This window comes from Neomonachus schauinslandi, chromosome 2, assembly GCF_002201575.2.
Source record: "Neomonachus schauinslandi chromosome 2, ASM220157v2, whole genome shotgun sequence".
NCBI classification, from domain to species: Eukaryota; Metazoa; Chordata; class Mammalia; order Carnivora; family Phocidae; genus Neomonachus; species Neomonachus schauinslandi.
The window spans coordinates 9,034,349-9,052,814 of NC_058404.1; the positions used below are offsets into that span (position 1 = coordinate 9,034,349).

The 18,466-nt window shown below is 41.6% G+C and overlaps 1 protein-coding gene across 2 annotated transcripts; it reads right to left on the reverse strand.

Annotated features, from left to right (window-relative positions):
• Positions 1-1,534: 1,534 nt before the first annotated feature.
• AGA (aspartylglucosaminidase) lies at positions 1,535-11,896 on the reverse strand. 2 transcript variants are annotated; one of them, XM_021694198.1, is made up of 9 exons: positions 11,624-11,896; positions 9,569-9,722; positions 8,916-9,028; positions 7,775-7,887; positions 6,424-6,538; positions 5,592-5,667; positions 4,592-4,699; positions 3,758-3,891; positions 1,535-2,296 (listed from the first exon to the last, which is right to left on the reverse strand). In XM_021694198.1, exons 1-9 carry the CDS (start codon positions 11,748-11,750, stop codon positions 2,196-2,198), a joined length of 1,041 nt encoding a protein of 346 aa, XP_021549873.1. In that variant the 5' UTR covers positions 11,751-11,896; the 3' UTR covers positions 1,535-2,195. The 2 variants fall into 2 exon arrangements, with proteins under 2 accessions (XP_021549873.1, XP_021549874.1); XM_021694199.2 differs by having other exon boundaries at positions 4,592-4,691; positions 5,614-5,667; positions 11,624-11,770.
• Positions 11,897-18,466: the final 6,570 nt, after the last annotated feature.

Sequence of the window (18,466 nt, forward strand, 5' to 3'; positions counted from 1 at the left end):
ACTGTCTCATAAAACCTGAGTCATGAGATCTCCAGATGTATATCGGTGGGCCATATGCTTGGGGGATGATTGCCAACATGCATCTTGGGGGCTTTAGAGATAAAAGAAGTTTCCAAAGTAGATTTACAGGATCCTGGGGGTCTTGCTAGGATTGCCTTTTGCCCTTAGCAAAGTATTAACATGGAGGCAGCCGAGTCCCTAGAGGAAAGTCACTCTGCCTGTTTCAAGGACTTGTCAATGGGCTCTAGGTAGTAAGGAAATTTAATAATTTTTCTTCTGCCTTTGCTTCCCACATCAGTTTTTAACAGCTAAACTCCTAATTTGCTGGGGAATGACAGGCCATGAGGACTTTCAATTTTTCTGCTGGTACATGGCTGCCTAAAATATTAACAGATAACCAACATACAAAACAGGGATTCCATCTTGATATAAATACACTGCAAGCTTAAATCTGTTTCCTCTCCTTTGTTCCAAGGCCCAATATCAGATTTAAACAAATCAATATACCTCATGAGTACCCTCAAAAGTAAGAGTTTCTCTTCTCTGTGAATGTGAGTGAATCTGTAGGATTATTTCCCTAGTAGTTTACAGGCTACCATCAGTAGCTGCTAATTCTGGATTTCAGATTCTAATTTGTGAAGAATCTGATTTGGTGGGCTAGTGTTCCTGAAATGGAGGTATTTGCAACATGACCTCCAAAGGCCAAAGCAGCCATAAGACCAAAGAAAAAGGCCGACAAGTTCAGCTTGACAGGAAATGGTTTATTAAGGGGACTCAGGGAGAGAAGTGTGTCTTGGGCAGCTGAAAGATGAGTAGAGGTCCAGAACCCTACCCCCCGTAAAACCCGATTTTTATAGCCCTAGAGGCTGGGCGACCACCTGAGAGGAAATGTTTGAGAATCATAGTCTGATCTCCAGAGCTGATCTTTGCCCCAAGGATGTACTTGAGTGTAGTTAAAAATAAAGTGTGTGTGTGTGTGTGTGTGTGTGTGTGTTTGGCAGGGGCTGTGCTCCAGAACTCTCCAGGTCACACAGCCGTCCCCAGGACACATTGGTCCAAGATAGCGTTAGTCGGGTTCTCACACCTGAAGCAGAGGGTGTTTGTGAAGAGGTTCTCCAGAGAGTTACACACAGCAAGGTCTGAGAACAAGGGAATTGAAAGCATTCTCAAAACTATAGTTCTCTAGCCCTAAATTATAAAGAGCATTAAATATTAAGAGGCATTGAAAAAATCAGAGCAGATCTACAGTTTGAGGACAATACTGTACACACAGATTTATGTACAAGATAATGCTTTTGAAGGAAAAGACGATGCTGAGAAGGCACATATACAACTCTCTGGCTGTCAGCCAGATAATTGACCAAGTGCCAAGGAAAACGATGCCCAGCTAGCCACCATTTTACTGCCCTATTTCCAACTGCAATCACCAAACTCTGCACAAGAGGTTAGTAACGCTGTTGTATTGATCAAGTTCCCTAAAACATTTTCAGAACAAATTCTCAGTACTAAGTATTAGTAGCTAAATGATCAGGGATTTTTGCAACTAAAGAAGCTTCACACATTGAGAACTCCATCAGAGGAAAAAACCAAAGGAAATCAACACAATTGCTCATCAGATTTGCCCATACCTTTGAATACGTGCAAAACAAAGCCGCCTTTATTATTAATGGCATTCTTTCCTCTTCAAGCTGGTAGGGAACATTATGTAAAGCTGATAATCAGTGATAAGAGACCCATCATTGTAAGGTAATGAAACTGAATCAGGGCTAATCATGCTGCAACTCACCGGTATTTTGTTCTTTTGGGTCTAAAAAACTTGGACCCTCTAATTATTTTAAGTATCCAAATGCACATTATTTCCTTTGTCCTTAATACATCACTGTGGAAATAAATCCCCAAAGTAGCCATGTCTTGAAACGTTGAGCAGAAATCCAAATATCACTTAAAATTTAAACATATACAAAATACATGCATACATATTCATGTTCAGGGGATAGACAAAGCTTAAATAACAAGATCATAAGAACCACGTCCGACAGAGAAAGGGAAAGTGCTACTTCAGCCCACGTTTATTTTTGTGCCTATTTATACAAAGAAGGTAGAATGCATGAGGCATAGGATACGATGACAGTGAGTAACCTTTTCAACCTTTGTTTCTTTCCTCTTTAAATATAGATGCGGACGGAAAAGCTGGATTAGATGCAGTCTACTTTTTCTTCAGTTGGCTGATTTTTTAGAGAATTATAAACCATGAAACTGAACTGAGTAAATGTGGGAAGTCTACTGCAAGCAGCACCTGGGGCCAAGAAAAGAGAACGTTGTCTGGGTGAATAGAGGATGCACATCTTTACAACCAATACACACACAGCAGCTGCTGCCTGTCATGGACCCCAAGTTAACTGAGCCACACGAAGAAGCTTGCTCAGTCCTGATAAACTGACCGGCCATGAGAGGACAGAACGGCGGCGGGGGGGTGGGGGGGGTGGGGGTGGGGAAGCCATCTCTTCAAGCCTCAGAATACAGGCTGATTTTCTGCTTGTATACACACATGATATCTTTACTACTATTACTTCACTCTGGTTTCATATCCTTTTCTTAGGAAAAATTATTTAGGCAAGTGCCCAAAACTTTATTTCCCTAGCCACTAAAATATGCCCATGATTCAGCCCTAATCCTCCCCTCCCCTCGCTCCGTTCTTTTCTATTCTTCTCCCACAGGAAGAGCTCTTTGTCAAAAGATACTCTGTGTCTAATCCAGCTCCCCTTACTGAAGCCAGTTCCCTGCCGCCCTCCCTACCTATGGCAATGGGGGTCTTTCCCCTGCCCAAACACCTGCACGGTCCCCTTCTAATGCCATTGCTTTAGAGAACCAGTCAATTTTAAATTCATCTACAATTACATAATTGTCATTTTTACATCTTGTTAAATCCAATTTTGAGCCTTCTAAGGTTTATTTCATAAGACGGAATCAATCGAACTGACTCACTGTAAACATAAAGCCTGCCCCTCCCCCCATCACTTTTATTGACTTGGGTATCTCAGTACTTAAAAAAGAATAAGGAATTCCTCAAACAAGTTTTTCAAATACAGAACTGTGGGAAGTAAAAGATCAAAGGACAATAATAAGCAGTCTAACCTAATACGTTATATTGATCAGTAAGCTGTGTATCTTCCTCATTTGAAAATTCCCTAATGAGAAGCAGCAGTGGTTGATCTTGAAACACTTGGAAACTGTGATAGGCTCATATGGAAAGTGAATGAAGTAAAGGACATGCCTCAAATGCAGTGTAAAAATAATTCTGCCAACTTCTTTGGCTTACTAATTAGTAATACGTTTGGTACCTTGGAGCCCCAAGAAGATCTAAATAACTGAGACATTAATATAATGAATGGAAAAGAGGCTGGGAAGACAATTTGTCCCTATCGACCTCTAATTAATAAAAGCATTCGACTAGAGTAGTCCATGTCACCTGGCACCAGAGCTGAAGCTGAATACACGGTGGACCCATGTCAAAGATAAGAACCAGGAGCCAAACACTGGGTCATGAGCACCGAGAGTCAGCCAGAGGCGGGGGTGTAGGTATATTTAAGCACTCTTGGGGGTCTTGGCAGATCAACGATTAACGGTGACCCAGTGTCTACTTGATACAGTCCCTGTTTCCATTGTATAGGAGCAAATTACACTACAATATTTTAAAGTGTATGTTTTCAACAACATTTACAAGTTCACGCAGATACGAATTCCAAATAAAACTTACCATAACTTCCAGTCACATTGGCACATATAACAGCCCCAAAGAAGTTTGGAAAATACTTCTGAATTCTGGAAATCACTTTCTGGCAAGCTATGGTTGGATCTTCTCCTCTTCTCATATATTCTACAGCCTGGTAGCTGATTTAAACAGAGGCAGAACTTTTAGGATCACAGAGTCAACAGAGTTCAAATTTGTTACTTGAAGTTAGAAACCTAAAACCATCAGAATTGTCACAGTTGATAAAATACCTAAGAGAAGTCAGTAACTCCTGTTACCTTCAACTGGGAAGGCAAGTAAACCTAGATACAATGTCTGTCTTTTCAACTTATCTACCCCTTCACTTCAAATGAGGACTGTTCTTTTTGGCTCTGGCTGGATAACTGTTACTTAGGAATGACAGCCAGAAGTCCTAAAGAATAGAGGTTATGTTTAAATAAGAAATGGGGCTGCAATTAATGGGGGAAATGGTGGGCATGTGCAAGACATTCAGCTGTAATAGTCGTCTTCCAGGAATTAATTGTACACAGTGACTGTCTTTCCTACTTTTATCATCAATTACCACAGTTCCTTTACTCGGCAGCCTTACACAAATGATTTAAATGCATCCTAAGTATTCTCATCTGGGAAGTAAAGCAAGAAATATTCTATTTCAGAGGACGATGATGACTTAAATTCCCACCATCGAAAATGACAGAGGCGAAGGGTATGGAAGCAGAATTTCTAGAAAGCTCTCATGCACACAAAACCAGATGGCCTGGCACCAACAGTTATTTTCTGTCTTGACAGACGCCATCTCCTGTCAAGATCTCGAAGGGTCCTAAACGGTAGGAGTCACACCTGGGTAGAAAGCGCATCAGTATATCCCCATCGCCAGTGGCTGCGGCCGTTCCTGCGCTGTCATCCGCGTAGGCACCAGCTCCGGGTATTGGCGAATCTCCTACTCGACTTTGTGAGGGCACGGCACAAAAATTCAGGACAGGAGATCAAGTGTGAATGCCACAGTATTTTAGGACATGATTCAACAACAGGGGATGTTTCTACTTAGCCATTGATGATTGTTCTAAGTCAAGTCTTCATCAGAACACAGAGAGCAAAGATTTTCACTTGTTTTTCAACTAAGGTTTCCACACACCTCAGTTCATGATATAAGCATTAGATGCCAGCCGGTTAGATGTCAAGATGTCACAGATTTAGTGACTATTCAATTACCACCATCCTTTGTCATCGCATTTCTAGACTATCTCAATAGGTTCCGATTGGTTTTCCTCAGCTACAGTCTATTCTTGCTTTCTCTCTCATGTGTCAAAACTTTACCAAGGTTCTTCCTTGTAATAAACCTTGGGTGTTTTTCTATTTTAAAATAAAATCCAGAAATCCTTAAACTGACTCAGGACCCCCTGCAATGTGGCTTCAGTCCAGCCCCCCCCCCCCCCCCCCCCCCCACCCGGGGCACCTGACATTCATGCAATTTCTTTTCCAGCAGGTAGGAGCCCTGAATCGAGCACGCGCTACTCCGGGTCTGTGCGTGCCTTAGCCTGGATGCTCCCTTTCCTCCCTGAGGCTCCGGCTCGGCCCCCAGCATCTCCCTGCTGGCCTCTCCCCAGCCAACTGCCCCGCTGGCTCAGACCATCCTGCCATCCCTGAGCTCCACGGCACCGGCTGCAATGCCCAAGCCTTTGGCACTTAGTGGATACTCAATTATTTGCTTTCACATTTATCTATCTCAGCGGTAGGGGTGGGGTTGTGCTTTACATTTTGCATCTCTCACTAGCACCTTGCACATGGTGGTTTATACTCAATGCATATTTGCAAGATCCGTTCTTTCAGAAACACTAACCCAGGTATTTTGAATTTTATACCGTTTGTAGATGCCCCGGCAGCAGTACGTCCCATCTTATCGACTACAGCCATGCCTAAAAGTTTAAAAAAAAAAAAAAAAAAAAAATCACTGTAGGTGTCAGCTTTGAGGTTTACCTCGAATATAAACAAATACTTCAGCAGCTGGTAATACAAATATCCTCACTCAATAATTTCGGGTAGAAGAAAATAGGAAGCCCAGGAATGCTGAAAATTACACCACTTGCCTAATGTGTACTGTTTCAGAACCCACTGTCAGAGCATCATCTGGCAGACTTTCTATATCCTTACTCTTCAAACTGCTCAGTTACCTTTCAAAGGTAATTCCAGAGCAAGTCATTGACACAGAATAATGGAAATTTTCAACATAAGAGCTCTAATGTGGCAAACAATATAAAATTATTGAAGAACTCCATATCAAGCAGGGGCGCGTGGCTAGCTCAGTCAGAAGAGCACGTGATTCTCGATCCAAGGGTCGTGGTTGTGCCCTATGTTGGTACAGAGATTACTTAAAGAATAAATAAAAACTTAAAAAAAAAAACCCAGCGTATCAAGTAAAGATTTAAAAATCTGTAAGTGGCTAATCGCTAGATTTTAGGGGCCTTGTGTAATTTATCTAAATGTATATAGATACAATGGAAGGAAACTGTGTGTACGTGCACCCACCTATCTATATATAGGCTTACCTGGCAGTGCAAGTGGTTAAAATCACCTTCTGGCACATAAATAAGGATGAAGAAGTTAAGAACTACAGAAAGGCAATTAAAAATGGCTGAACTTTAACCATAACAATTATATAAAAGGCAAGTTACCAATTGTATCATGACCGTGGTTATCTCCTGTTTCTTTATGGGAAGGACCTTCTTGCTTTAAGATACTAGGTGGTTTGTAAGGTCCACAGTATTTTGAAGCATCTGGGACAACATTCTGTGAACAAGATTTAAGTTTTAGTTTTTAGGAAGGTTCATTTTAGAAACTGGCAAGTAGTCACATACAATGATAGAACACTAGCAAGAAACCCAAAGGATGTCTGGTAACCGAAAGGTATGAATTAAAAACCAAAGATTAGCTAAGTCTTATGTGAACGGATGGATATAATTTAATTTAATACTAGTCTAGTATCAGAATTACATAATACAGAATCGGCATCTATACTGTCTGGAAAAAATCCCTAATTTTTCTCTTTATATGGCTAAAGTTCTCTGCACAATGGCAGACAGAAATGAAGATTTGTGTATTAGATCTTAATCCTCAAAGGAATTAGGTACACGGCCTGACCTTTAAATTTCAGAATTTGTTCTCTGGCCAAAGAAGAATTCTGAGATTTAAAGCAAAATCTACTTTAAAACCCTCTTTATTTCAAAGCTAGGTTCATGCGAACACATTCTAAGTTGTACTCAGATTCCTCTATGGATTTAAAGACACAAGAAAAGGATTAAAACTCATAAATTTAGGTTGTGCATATGGATTAGTATTTAATCAGGAAACCTACTGCTCAGGTCTTACTCATTAGTGCACTTGCTGCCTCCCCTGACCCAGTTTTATACACCAGCCTCTTTCAAATGCTAACCCCTGAGACTCACTGGTTACTCAAAGGTTATCAGGGTTTGGGAGAAGAAACAGATGAGAGACTAAGGTAGTCCACAGAAGGGTTCTGGATGGCAAAGACAAACAGATTTATGCTAAAAGTCCCACTGATTTAAAAATAAATGACCCCACCACTAACACACTAGCCACCTAATAATATAGATCCAGTCAACAGGGCAAGATACTGGCTATACTTCATGCAGACAAAATGTAAGAAATATTTTAGACAAATGGTTTCCAAACTCTGATTTTTTTAGACTTGGAACCTTCTGTTGCAAGGAAATACAAGCAGAGCTGTTCTGACCGAGGCCACCCACTCTTGCCCACATCAGTGCCGTCCCAATTTGAGAACTGCTGCCAAGATCCAGGAGTGTTCCACCATGGACGTACGTGCACGAGAAGCAGCTAAGGAGTGTTCGGGAATATCCATGCCCAGAGAGTCGACTTAAATCCTTGGTTCTCAAGTGCAACCAGGGTGATAACCAGCACTTTAGGCAGGAGGTAGCCAACAAAGAGCAGATGGGGTGTCACTTCATATTTTCTAGTGATTTACTTTTAAAAATTGGGTCTACATACCCTCCAGTAATTTGGCTGGCAATTCCGAGCAAGCCAATCTGAATGAAGGGCTCGAGAAGTATTGGTAGATAAGTCCTCACTGATAAACCCCATACTTTCAGCAAACTTGGTGGCTGGAGATTAGGAAGAAAAGAAAAAGATAAATTAGTTAAGCATTGCCTTCTAAATAAAATACATATACAGGAAGTGTTCTTGGTCAGCAGTCTCTCAAGTGGGGTACATCATCCCGGGGGGCACACGATGACTTTGAGAAGAATATTCAGACACAAACAGTTTAAGGACATCAGTTTCTAGATCTCAACTGCCACGTAATTCCTAAATCTGATCTGCTTGAGACCCTTGGGGTGTATATTGTGACAGTTACTAATTCTCTCTTCCATCCCCCTTCCCAATCTCCCTTCTTGCACACCCCGCTCACAAGCAAGAATCTTATTGTTCTAACCAGGGCGCAATGCCCAGCGTTGAGACACCAAAGAGCCAACTAGACTCCGTGTGTGAGTAACAGATCTTTTAGCTTGTCAGACAGTTTTTAATTCCATCTCTTGGCAAAACTGAAGGATGCCTAACTGTGGAGTTATTAACTAAGTCATCATTAAAAAGTATTTTTGATTATAGGTCACTGTACGATTTTTGGTATATAATATGGAAGACGTTCAAGCAACTGACGCTGTCATAGCAATACTCTGGTGCCCGTCTTCGGACGAGAAGAATGCTCTGTGGTCTCACCCTGATACAATGAATTCAGGGAGAGAAATGTTGCTGGCTCATGCTTCAGTACAGCAATTACCTATCTATAGATAAGGAACTAGGTTTTTTAAATCCTTTTTTTTTTTTTTTTGAGCACTCATAATTTTTCTGTTTTATTTAGCTTCCCTAGTCAATGTCTCTACCCTCCAAACCTTAGCATCCATTCCACCATGTTATCCATGTTTAAAACTTTAGCATATTGTTCTTTATTTTTTCCTATTTTAAAGATGAAGAAAGTGTGAATTTGGAAGTTTAGTAACTTACCTGACAGTAAATAGAAATTAAGTAAAAGAGCTGGAATTGGAACTTGGGCCGGCTTTGATCGATTTTATTTTTTCACAATGAGGAACAGAGACAGAGGGCTAGATAAAGCTTCAGTGTTGTAAAAATATACCTGACTCTCCCACTAACAGCGTGTGTGCTGTATGTTCTAGCACTTTCCGAGCCACACCGATCGCATTTTTAATTCGCCTGAGATCTCCCACCGCTCCTACGTTCATAGTAGTGCTGAAAGAAAAAAGTGCATGTGATTAAGGTACTTTCACAGGTTCAAAGATAAAAACGGTATTGGTTTACTTGGAGCAACAGTTTTGTAGGATAAATTCCACCGTCCTAACATTACACACGACAGCACACGCATGAAGTTCATACAAATTCCCACAAGCAGACAGATTAAGGAACAAACAGCAAATCAATCTACCACATACTCCAACAGTACTGTCATTCTCAGTTTCTCCTGACTCATTTTAAACATGGCTTCCAGAAGTGGTTTTAAGGCTTTGGGTCATGCAAACCACAGCTTACGGGGATGGCAGGTCAATGATGGTCTACCAGGGCAGACATCTTTTCAAAGCTTGGGATTGTGTGTGTTCTAAGGAGACCACCTACTTCTATGTGATATTTCTATTATGATGATGATTTTCTTTCAACAGGGAGGGAAATTCCTTGTATTTGGACAGGACATGTACAATAAACTAGGAGTTTTGACCAGACAAAGCTTACACATGCCTGTCTTGCTCTCAGTAGAAGGTTGATTGATGTTCTTACCCGTCCATGATCATGGCATCCAGTGTGGTTTCTCCAAGCTCATCGGGACTCCCTCCAAAGCCCACACTGCCGTCACACTGCTCCCTCTCACACACGGCACAGCCCTGCTCAACTGCATCCAGGGTAGAGCCTCCAGATGCTAAGGTCCTCCACGCTGTTAATCAAATCCCGGTTTATATACTGATTTTTTTTTTTCAGTGCCAAATGCAACAAACCAGAAACGTTTTGAGAACTCATATAAAAAAAATTTCACATTTACACTAAGTTATTCAGAATTTTAGTTTAGTAAGCGTGACAAAGGAAGGATGTAGACAAAGTTATATAATGCAACTATTTACGGTGAAGAATTTAAAGACTTTGGCTACTGATATAAAGTGAGGGGTGTTTTTTACTTGCTAATATTTCTGTGCTGTGTAAGAAATGTCTCCTCTCCTTCAATTTTCTAAGTGAAGCCACTAAAAGGCAGTTAAACTGAAAATTCATTAAGTCAGTCTTATAAATTTCTTCTGCATCACTAGATTATCAAAAATATATACAACTAGTACTTTTATTGAGGTAACATCAATCACAGCAAGTCTCAATAACCACACCCTAACAGCAAATAATGACAGCATGGGCTAGGCATGGCTTCATCCACTAATCTGCACAACAGCTTTTCAGGTAAGTATTGTACAATTACTATCCTCATTTTAAATAGGAGGAAGCAGACCCAGAGAGGTTAAGTAACATGTTCAAGGTCACACAACTGTTAGGTAGCAGAGTCAGGATTCAAAAGCCCATTTTGGCTCCAGTTGGCCATGATTTTAGCAGCACTTTGTTCTGTGGAGTCCCATACATTGAGAAGGAAAAAAAAAAAAAAAAGATCTTTGGTGGTCAATGTCTTATTAATAAAAATAGAATTCCTTGAAGGGAAGGTGCTATTACTGGTAATTTTAAGTATTACTACTGGACCTACAGGCTTGAAAGTGTATTTTAAGAAGTTCCCCTTTCACTACAGGCGGCCTTTCTATGTCCCCTGCCTTAGCCCAGTCCTGTTCTGTCTCCTCATCGCTGTTAATTTCTTTCTCACAGCCTTGCTTGCTCACTCTGAATCCTATGCGCCACCTGTAACATACACTTAGCTCCACCAAATTCCGGAGTCAATTCTGCCCCAATAAGTTGAATTAGCAGCCTCAGATGGGAGAGGAGGAGTCTGAAATTACGCTTGGGGTAGTAGGTCTCGGAATGAATGAGACAAACACACAATACATGAATAAATGACAAGATCATGGTATGATACAGGATTGAATCAAAGCACAGAAGATAGGTACCTAACTCAGACTGGGCATAAGGGCAGCAAATCAAGGAAGGCTTCCTGAAAGAGGTGACACGCAAGCGGTTCTCAATCTTGGCGGCAAATCAAAATCACTTAGAAAGCTTTAACAAAACAAAACGACACAGACGTCCTTTTTCCAGCAGTTAAATGAAAATCTCAGGAGGTAGGGCTCAGGCACGCGTACTTAAAGAAGCTGCACAGATGATTTTAACGGCCAACCACGATTGAAACTCTGTATTCCAGGTGGCAAATACACAATGTCGGCATGTAACAACAACAAAGTAAATGTAAAAAGAGTATGTATGCTTTGGGAAATTAGTAGCCTTTTGCAAACTGCAGTTGCGTCAGGGTACTGGGAAGAACGGAGGGCTTAGAGAGGAGGAGAGACGACAAGAGACAGCCCCCGTGAGAGAATGCATGTCAGTGAAGACAGCGTAGGCGCCCCTGGAAGAGTCTAAGCAGGAAGGCCCTAACTGCTGTAGGTCAGCAACCTGGTGGAAAACGAGGGGGCGCGGGGCTGAACGGAGGGCGGATCGTGACGGGAGGAGGCCCTGAAAAGTAGCAGTGGAAAGCAGGACTCGGGACCCACTGCAAGAGACGCCGAGGTGCGGCAGGCGCAGGACAGCCTGGGAGGTGAGGCTGCGGAAGGGCCGGCCCAGGCCCGCGCCAGCCCGCCCCGCCGGCGCCCGCACCGGGCCGCCCCCGCAGCGCAGGCCCCGCCCCCGGCCGCCGCCCCGCACCTGCTTCGGTTGCATTCTTAAAAGGCCAAGTGTTGAGGACCAGGGGCAGAGCGCTGGAGCTGTGCAGGAGGCCTGGGCCGAGCAGGAGCGGCACCAGGAGCAGAGGGAGGCGCCACTTCCGTGCCATGGCCGCGCGCCCGCGGAGAAGGGTCGGGGCCGCAGCTCAGCGGGCCGCCCACGCTCGCGCACTCGTGATCCCCGGCGCCCCGCCCAGCCCGCGGCCTCGGCGGCTCCCTTGGGGCGCGGGCCGTGCTCCCCTACTCTCGCGAGACCTGGCCTCCTCGGGCCGCGGGAACGCGAGAGCCGCGGGCGCTTTCTGGCCTGCGGCCGCCTTGGCTCAGTGCTAAGGGGCTCCTTAGGTCGTGCGCAAATTTTTTTTTTTTTTTTAATAGTTAACCAAATTATTGCTTTCCCCCGTTGTGAAAGGCAGACTGAGCCTCGAATGAAATTATGCAGCCCTGGGTTGCATGACCTGGGACTATTTTCATTTGGTTTTCGCTTATTATCCTTTAAATGAAAAGTTGAAGTAGACAAATTTTCAAATTCAAAATGGGCTCCGGGATCCCTGGCCTCGGGTGGTTATGCAGTAAGGGCGAAGCAGGCTTGCTTACAGCCACAGCTTTTCGCAGGATGTGCTCTCATGAATCCCGGAGCTGAAGGCAGAGCAGACACGGACTCTGCAGGGCTCGGAGGTGCACGCACGCTCCTGGGGCTCCGGGGCAAGAACGGTTGCGTCTGGAACGTCCTCTACCTTGTCCCTGACACCTTTCAGTGCTAAATACATGTTTGAAATAAAGGTGGGATGGAGGCTTCGCGTTGTTAAAGGATACACTGACAAATATTAAAGATTTTGAAAACGATTTTTAAGTAAATACACTATGCAGGATATTGTGGAAAACTTCCTTTGTAAACGTTCACTTCCATCTTTTTAACTAATAGGGGAGGTTTGGGGGATTGATAAAAAGAATAGGTGGCCTCTGAATTGATGATGTTGTTTGGCTGACCCCCCCTCCCCCATTCAGTTCTGTTACCCTCAATTTGCATCTTTATATCGGGAATACTGTTTTCAACTGAGATGGAAATCAAAGCATTCCTGTTTTCTAGATTTAGGGCTGTGCGTCTTTCCAGTGTTTTAATAAATCCTTCTTACAAAAGCTTCAGCTTGTTTTCCATCCCTCTGGGTACATAGCTTCATTTTAGATTAGGGGAGACGGCGTAAAAACTCCCTGTCAAGCTCTGATTATCAATTTTCAATTTGGCCACCTTCTGACCATAGAGCTACATTAAAAACAATCCTTTTGAATGTCTTGTCAGGCCTCCGCTGAGACAAACTGTAAATGCTCCTGACCGTATTGAACAACCCTTTAGACATTAGGGGCGTTCTCAAAAACGGTGCGACAGATATTACCCTCCCAAGATCCAGAGGCACTCTCAAAGATAACCAAAAGAGAGAAAGACAATTTTCCTGAGAGCTGGCAACAGCCAGTAAGACCACAGGTGCAAATGGCGTGCAACCTGCATTTCTGCATAGCCATATTTTTGGGGCCCAAACCTGACAGGTGCCAAGCCAAGTTCTCAAGACACAAAATGAGACAAATGAGAAGGCAGCAGCTGTACCCAGGAGAGAAAGGATTGACAGCCAGTGGGTACCTAAAAGCAAATTCATGTGTCACAATTCAAAGATCTTATACTTGAAATGTGGGGTTTTTTTTGTTTTGTTTTTTTTTTTTTTGCCTGCCAATCTGAATTTGGAAAGGAAGGGACGAAGTAGAATTTTACCTTCCTCTCTCAACCAGACACCACAGATGGAGATCTGGGAAAGCTGACTTTGGTAAGAATTCTTGCCATTTGCCAGCTTCTGCCATTTGCCTAGGATTCTGTCTGTAGGCTGCAGGGGGAGTGGAGTGTCCCAGCTGGTCTCCTCCTGGCCCCCAGAAACTGTAGAGGAGGAAAAATTATGTTCCCTACCCCCTTTATGATAGTGCTTTGCTGAGACCCCTTTTATTCTAGGGCAACTCCTAAATGCATTAGGTTATCTAAAGTGGTTTAAAATTCTCCATTGTAGCTGCTATAATTCAAGATTATTTTTGGTAAGTTTAACCTGCTTGCTCAACCTTAAAACAAAATTTTATTCACCCAAGGCCTCACACTGGACCCAGTCCAGCTTAAGCCAGACCCAGTCCCACTGCGGCCAGTTTAGGACCCAGCCCAGTTTCCAAGTCAGACTGGTCCAGTTTCTAAGGAGCACCTAGCCTGCTTTCAAAGTCAGACCCGGTCCAATTTCTAAATCGGACCTGACCTGGAAAAAGAAACTCAAATGAAGTTTCTGAAAGCTCCTAATGCAAAAGCTGCGAATCCAACAGGACCCTCCCAGCACCTCTGGAGGCATGGGAAAGCAGCGGAGCTCAGGGGACTTACGGGTACCTTCACGTGGTTGCTTGTTCTTCCTTCTGTGCTCTCTTCTGGCACCAGAACTGTTAAAAGATAAAGTGAGGTATATTGAAAAATTTGAGTTCATTTGACAAAAATTGATTCAAATTGGGCAGCATCCAATCTAGCAGATGGAAGGGAGCTCAGAGGAGCTGTACAGAATCAAAGACTTTTATAGGGAGAATGAGGCGGGGACAAGGAAATTTAGAGTAGGCAAAAAAGTGGGTTAATTACTCCAAGGTTACTTTCCTTTCTGGGGTTGGCAGGGGACAATCAGGCAGAACGTGTGACTAGTGCAGATCAGGAGGTTCCTGATTGACTGGTTTAAGTTTCTGTTTCTGGAAGAGCCAAGACTGTAATTAACTCTTGGTTTGGTGACAGAAGCCATAGCATAAGCAACTTCATTTTTAGACCTGTTGCCTTGTTTTTAGCAACGCGCATGGTAGAGATTGCTCATTTTGACAGTTTGGTTGTCTAGGCACACGGCTCGGCATGAACCAGTAATCCCTTTGGGGCTCTGGGATACCTGACTCTGTTGCCGGAGGAAGCCACATCATCAAATAATTTTGACAAATATTTACAAATTTATCCAGACTTTTAAAATATTAACTTGGTGGGAGTTGCGAAGTTTTCAAAATCTTCAAGGCTCCATTGCTACGAAATCAAATACACAATTTAAACAGCGGATGATAGTCTGGAAAGCGTATCCCAAGGTGGGGAAGTATTGTAACGGTAGATGCAATTGAAGAAAAGTGTTATAAATTTCTACTGCGGGATTTTGAAGGAGAAACAAATTATTTCTGCTGGTATAATCAGGATAAGCTAATGCTATGTGAAATTTAAAAGAGGGGGTGAAATAGGATAAGAAAGCAAAGAAAACAGACATTGTGCATTGAATCGATTTTCATTAGCACCTGAACTGAGCCTTAGTTTTTTGCTATGTCAGGAGCCAGGACATGGCTTCAGAGAAAAATGGTGTAACACAATACATGAAAATTTGGTCTCAGTGCCCACTGCTGCCTGTAGGTCCTCCCTTGTAATTAAGTCATTTGTGTTTCTTTTGGCTAAAAGAGCCTGAACTTGGTCACCTCCACTAAGCCCACCCTTTTTTGCCAATACTATTCTCTCCCCACTTGAACTCAAAATTCCTAACAGAAATGCAACTCATCTATTGGTTGGAGGAAAACGGCTAAATTATACTATAGTGGGAATGTCTGAGAAAGGGTATCAATAGGTTGGCTTCCCCAAAGGTATTTGTATTTAGAATAATTACTATGCCACCTCAAAGGAATCTGACTTTTTGGTGGCTTTTTAGCATCTATTAAAATACCCAATGGGTCCACTATCCAGTTAACTTAAACTTAGAGTCATGTCTGCAGCTCTGTCTTAAAGATGTTAACATACTCTAGATATTTGCGTTCCTTCTGGATTGATTTTTCTTTGACTAACATTTGGAGAATAGTTTGAGTTTTAGTCTTGGAAGTACCCTCATGTTACTCGTAGGTTTTCATGTAACTGGATCCTTATGCTTTATTTTGAGGTAAATTTAAATGAAAAGAGACATCAATCGATTAATTAGGTAGCAGACCTTTAAAAAAATGGTCCAGGGTTTTCCCAGCATCCTTTTCAATTTTTCATTCTCTTCAATCATTTACTATACATACCAGCAGAGATATGTAGCATTACTGATAAAAGAGTTAGTTATATGTTATTTTTATTTAAGTTTAGACTGCATTACATAATTTTTTTTTGGTAAGGTGTTTATGTTGCTAAATAGAACTACGTAAAACTATCAACAGGATAGAATAGACTCTCAGGGAGATTCTCAAGACGTGGGTTTTAAAACGCAGGACAACAACCTATCAGCCGTGGCTTACTTATCTAATCTTCCTGAGACACTCTTTCTTTATCTGAAACCAGGAGAAAATAAGAGTGTTCTCCTTTGTTTTATAAAGTTTTGCGAGTGAGGGTGGGGGTGTGAGAGAAAGGTTAAGTACTGTGCAGATTGAATAAAATTCTTTTGCTTAATTGGCATTTACCCAGCATCCATTAATTGATGTCAGGGAGGAGGTGGTCCAGAAATGTACAAAGCAACAAAAAGAAATCAATTTGCGATTCAGAAATTTCTACAGGAATTATAAAGAGTTGGCCAGATACCTATAATGCACTTTAAAGTAAATACTTAGAATTTCCTTGACTGTCTTAAATGGGAATTAAAAATAAGGTTTTCCTCCGACTTTGAGCTGTCTAAAATTTGGTTTAAATGTTTATAAAAATGGTCCATTGCTGGGTTGTGAGATTTCCGAATGTCTTAAGAACATCATCCTCCAGTCTTACCAAGGAGACAGCCTCAAATGGAACATTAAGCGATGTTACAAATAGAGTCTTCCTGTGTGGGGTGAGGAGGGGGGTGCAGGAGGCTGCAGTCTCCCCTCCATTTCCTCTAAACTTCATGGCTTTCAATTTATCAGTCTCAGAGGGATGAAGAGTTGAGTCTCTCCTGATAGCATTTGAAGCTGTGGTTCCACAGAGGATTTAACGCTGTAGTTGCAGGGAGTCTAGGTATTTCAAATCTGAGGCTTAAAAAACTAAGCCATCCCCTCCGGCTCTTGCACTGATGCTGTGAAATCCATTTGAGAAACATGCCCATGTTTTGCTACTTGTTCAAAGCTGTAAGCGTGACTTGGCATTGAAATAATAATTTCTTTTTCAGAAACTCCACACTGAACTTGGGTTATCTAAATACAAGTTACTTATTTGATTGGCATTTGCTGTTGACAGTTTCGCAAACTATAAGTAATGATTGCTGTTAATGTTAGAGCATTTGTGGTTCTGTGTTTCTAAGCTGAATCCATTTTGGCATTAATCTGGGAACACTTGAACGTTACTCCCTGATTGTACATTCTGGATGAAATTAGAGTATCTTTCATTGTACAGAAATAAGTGTTATTGTTCTACAAATGAGAAAAGAAAATATTCTTCCTTCCTGAAATACTTTTCCCGGTTTATGCCCCTGAAACTGTTTGTCAAATCAAAGTCACAAACTTGTTTTTGACTTTTTAACCTTTAAAAGTCAGCTTAGTGACTTATAGGACCAAGACTGTATATAGTGGAATATTGGCCTATTCAGTGACTTCTTCTCAAAATAATTTATATACAATGTATTTTCAATTTGTAACATTAATACTGGGCCAGAGCTACAATAAAGTTATCAGAACAAGGATATAGTAGATCATTTTACATGGTGTAATTTGCTTTTTTATGACAGTTGTTTATAATGTTATGATGTCTTCATGAACATGATCCATTATAATCATAAAGGCCTAGGGCAATAGAACAAGATTCACGGTATCTTCCGACCACTTTAGACACTGCTTTGACATTGTTAACTAGTGTCACAGATTATTTTAATGAAGAAATTTAACAATAAAAGCAAAATTCCAAAACAACGATGACTTACAGTGAGTCCTCTCACTGTTCAAAATAAGTCTTATGCTGATCATAATTTAAAGGAAAAATATTCCAATGAACAGATGTATCCTGTGTATACCTATTCAACTAGTCTGTTACTTCCCGGTGGTTCATATGAAGATTTATAAGAAAAGATTATCTTACATGTGACTTAGTATTTATTTTTTCATGTTTTAGAAATGTACATCTTCTTCAACGATCTCTGTGTATGCCAACTCTTATAGAAGATCACCTACCTTTTAACATGTCAGATATATCTGTTTGGTGAAAAATCTTGACGTTCTATTCATTGTTGTGTAACCTGCTTTTTTATTTAAGGTATCTTTAACCTCTTTGCATGTCACTAATATTCTTTATACTATTTTAAACCTTTATATTGTGAAATGTAATATAAATCTAGAACAGCACATAAAACATAAATATACAGCTTAAAGAATTTTGCATAAAATGAACACCCATATAATCACCACTCATGTCAACAAATATAATATTCTGAGCATCCCAGAAAATCCCTAACTGCTCATACAACATCACTTTTAATGGAGGTATAAAATTCCTGTATGACTGAACCAAAATCTATTTTCTACTGCGTTTTAAATTGTAGGTCTTTATATATAAATAATTTTTCAGAATTAATCTGTCCGGCATCACACTGAGTTTATACGATAGACTGTAGCAATTAAAATAGTGTCACGCTGGATCATGGGTGAAGGTGAACAGAAGGAATTTGGGACTCTTGCATGGCTCAGGTGGGTGAGCAGTTAAGTTCAGTCTATTACTAATAGTTGGGTTTCCTAAGAATCAGGGCAGATTTAGAGATTAGGCCAGTCTCCGTATTCAGGTCAAAGTCAAGGAGTCAGGTGGTTTGAGGGCATGATGGTATCACATGAAGTCTCACTCCGAGGAAGGGGCTTTGCACCTTCCCACCATCTTTACCATTTT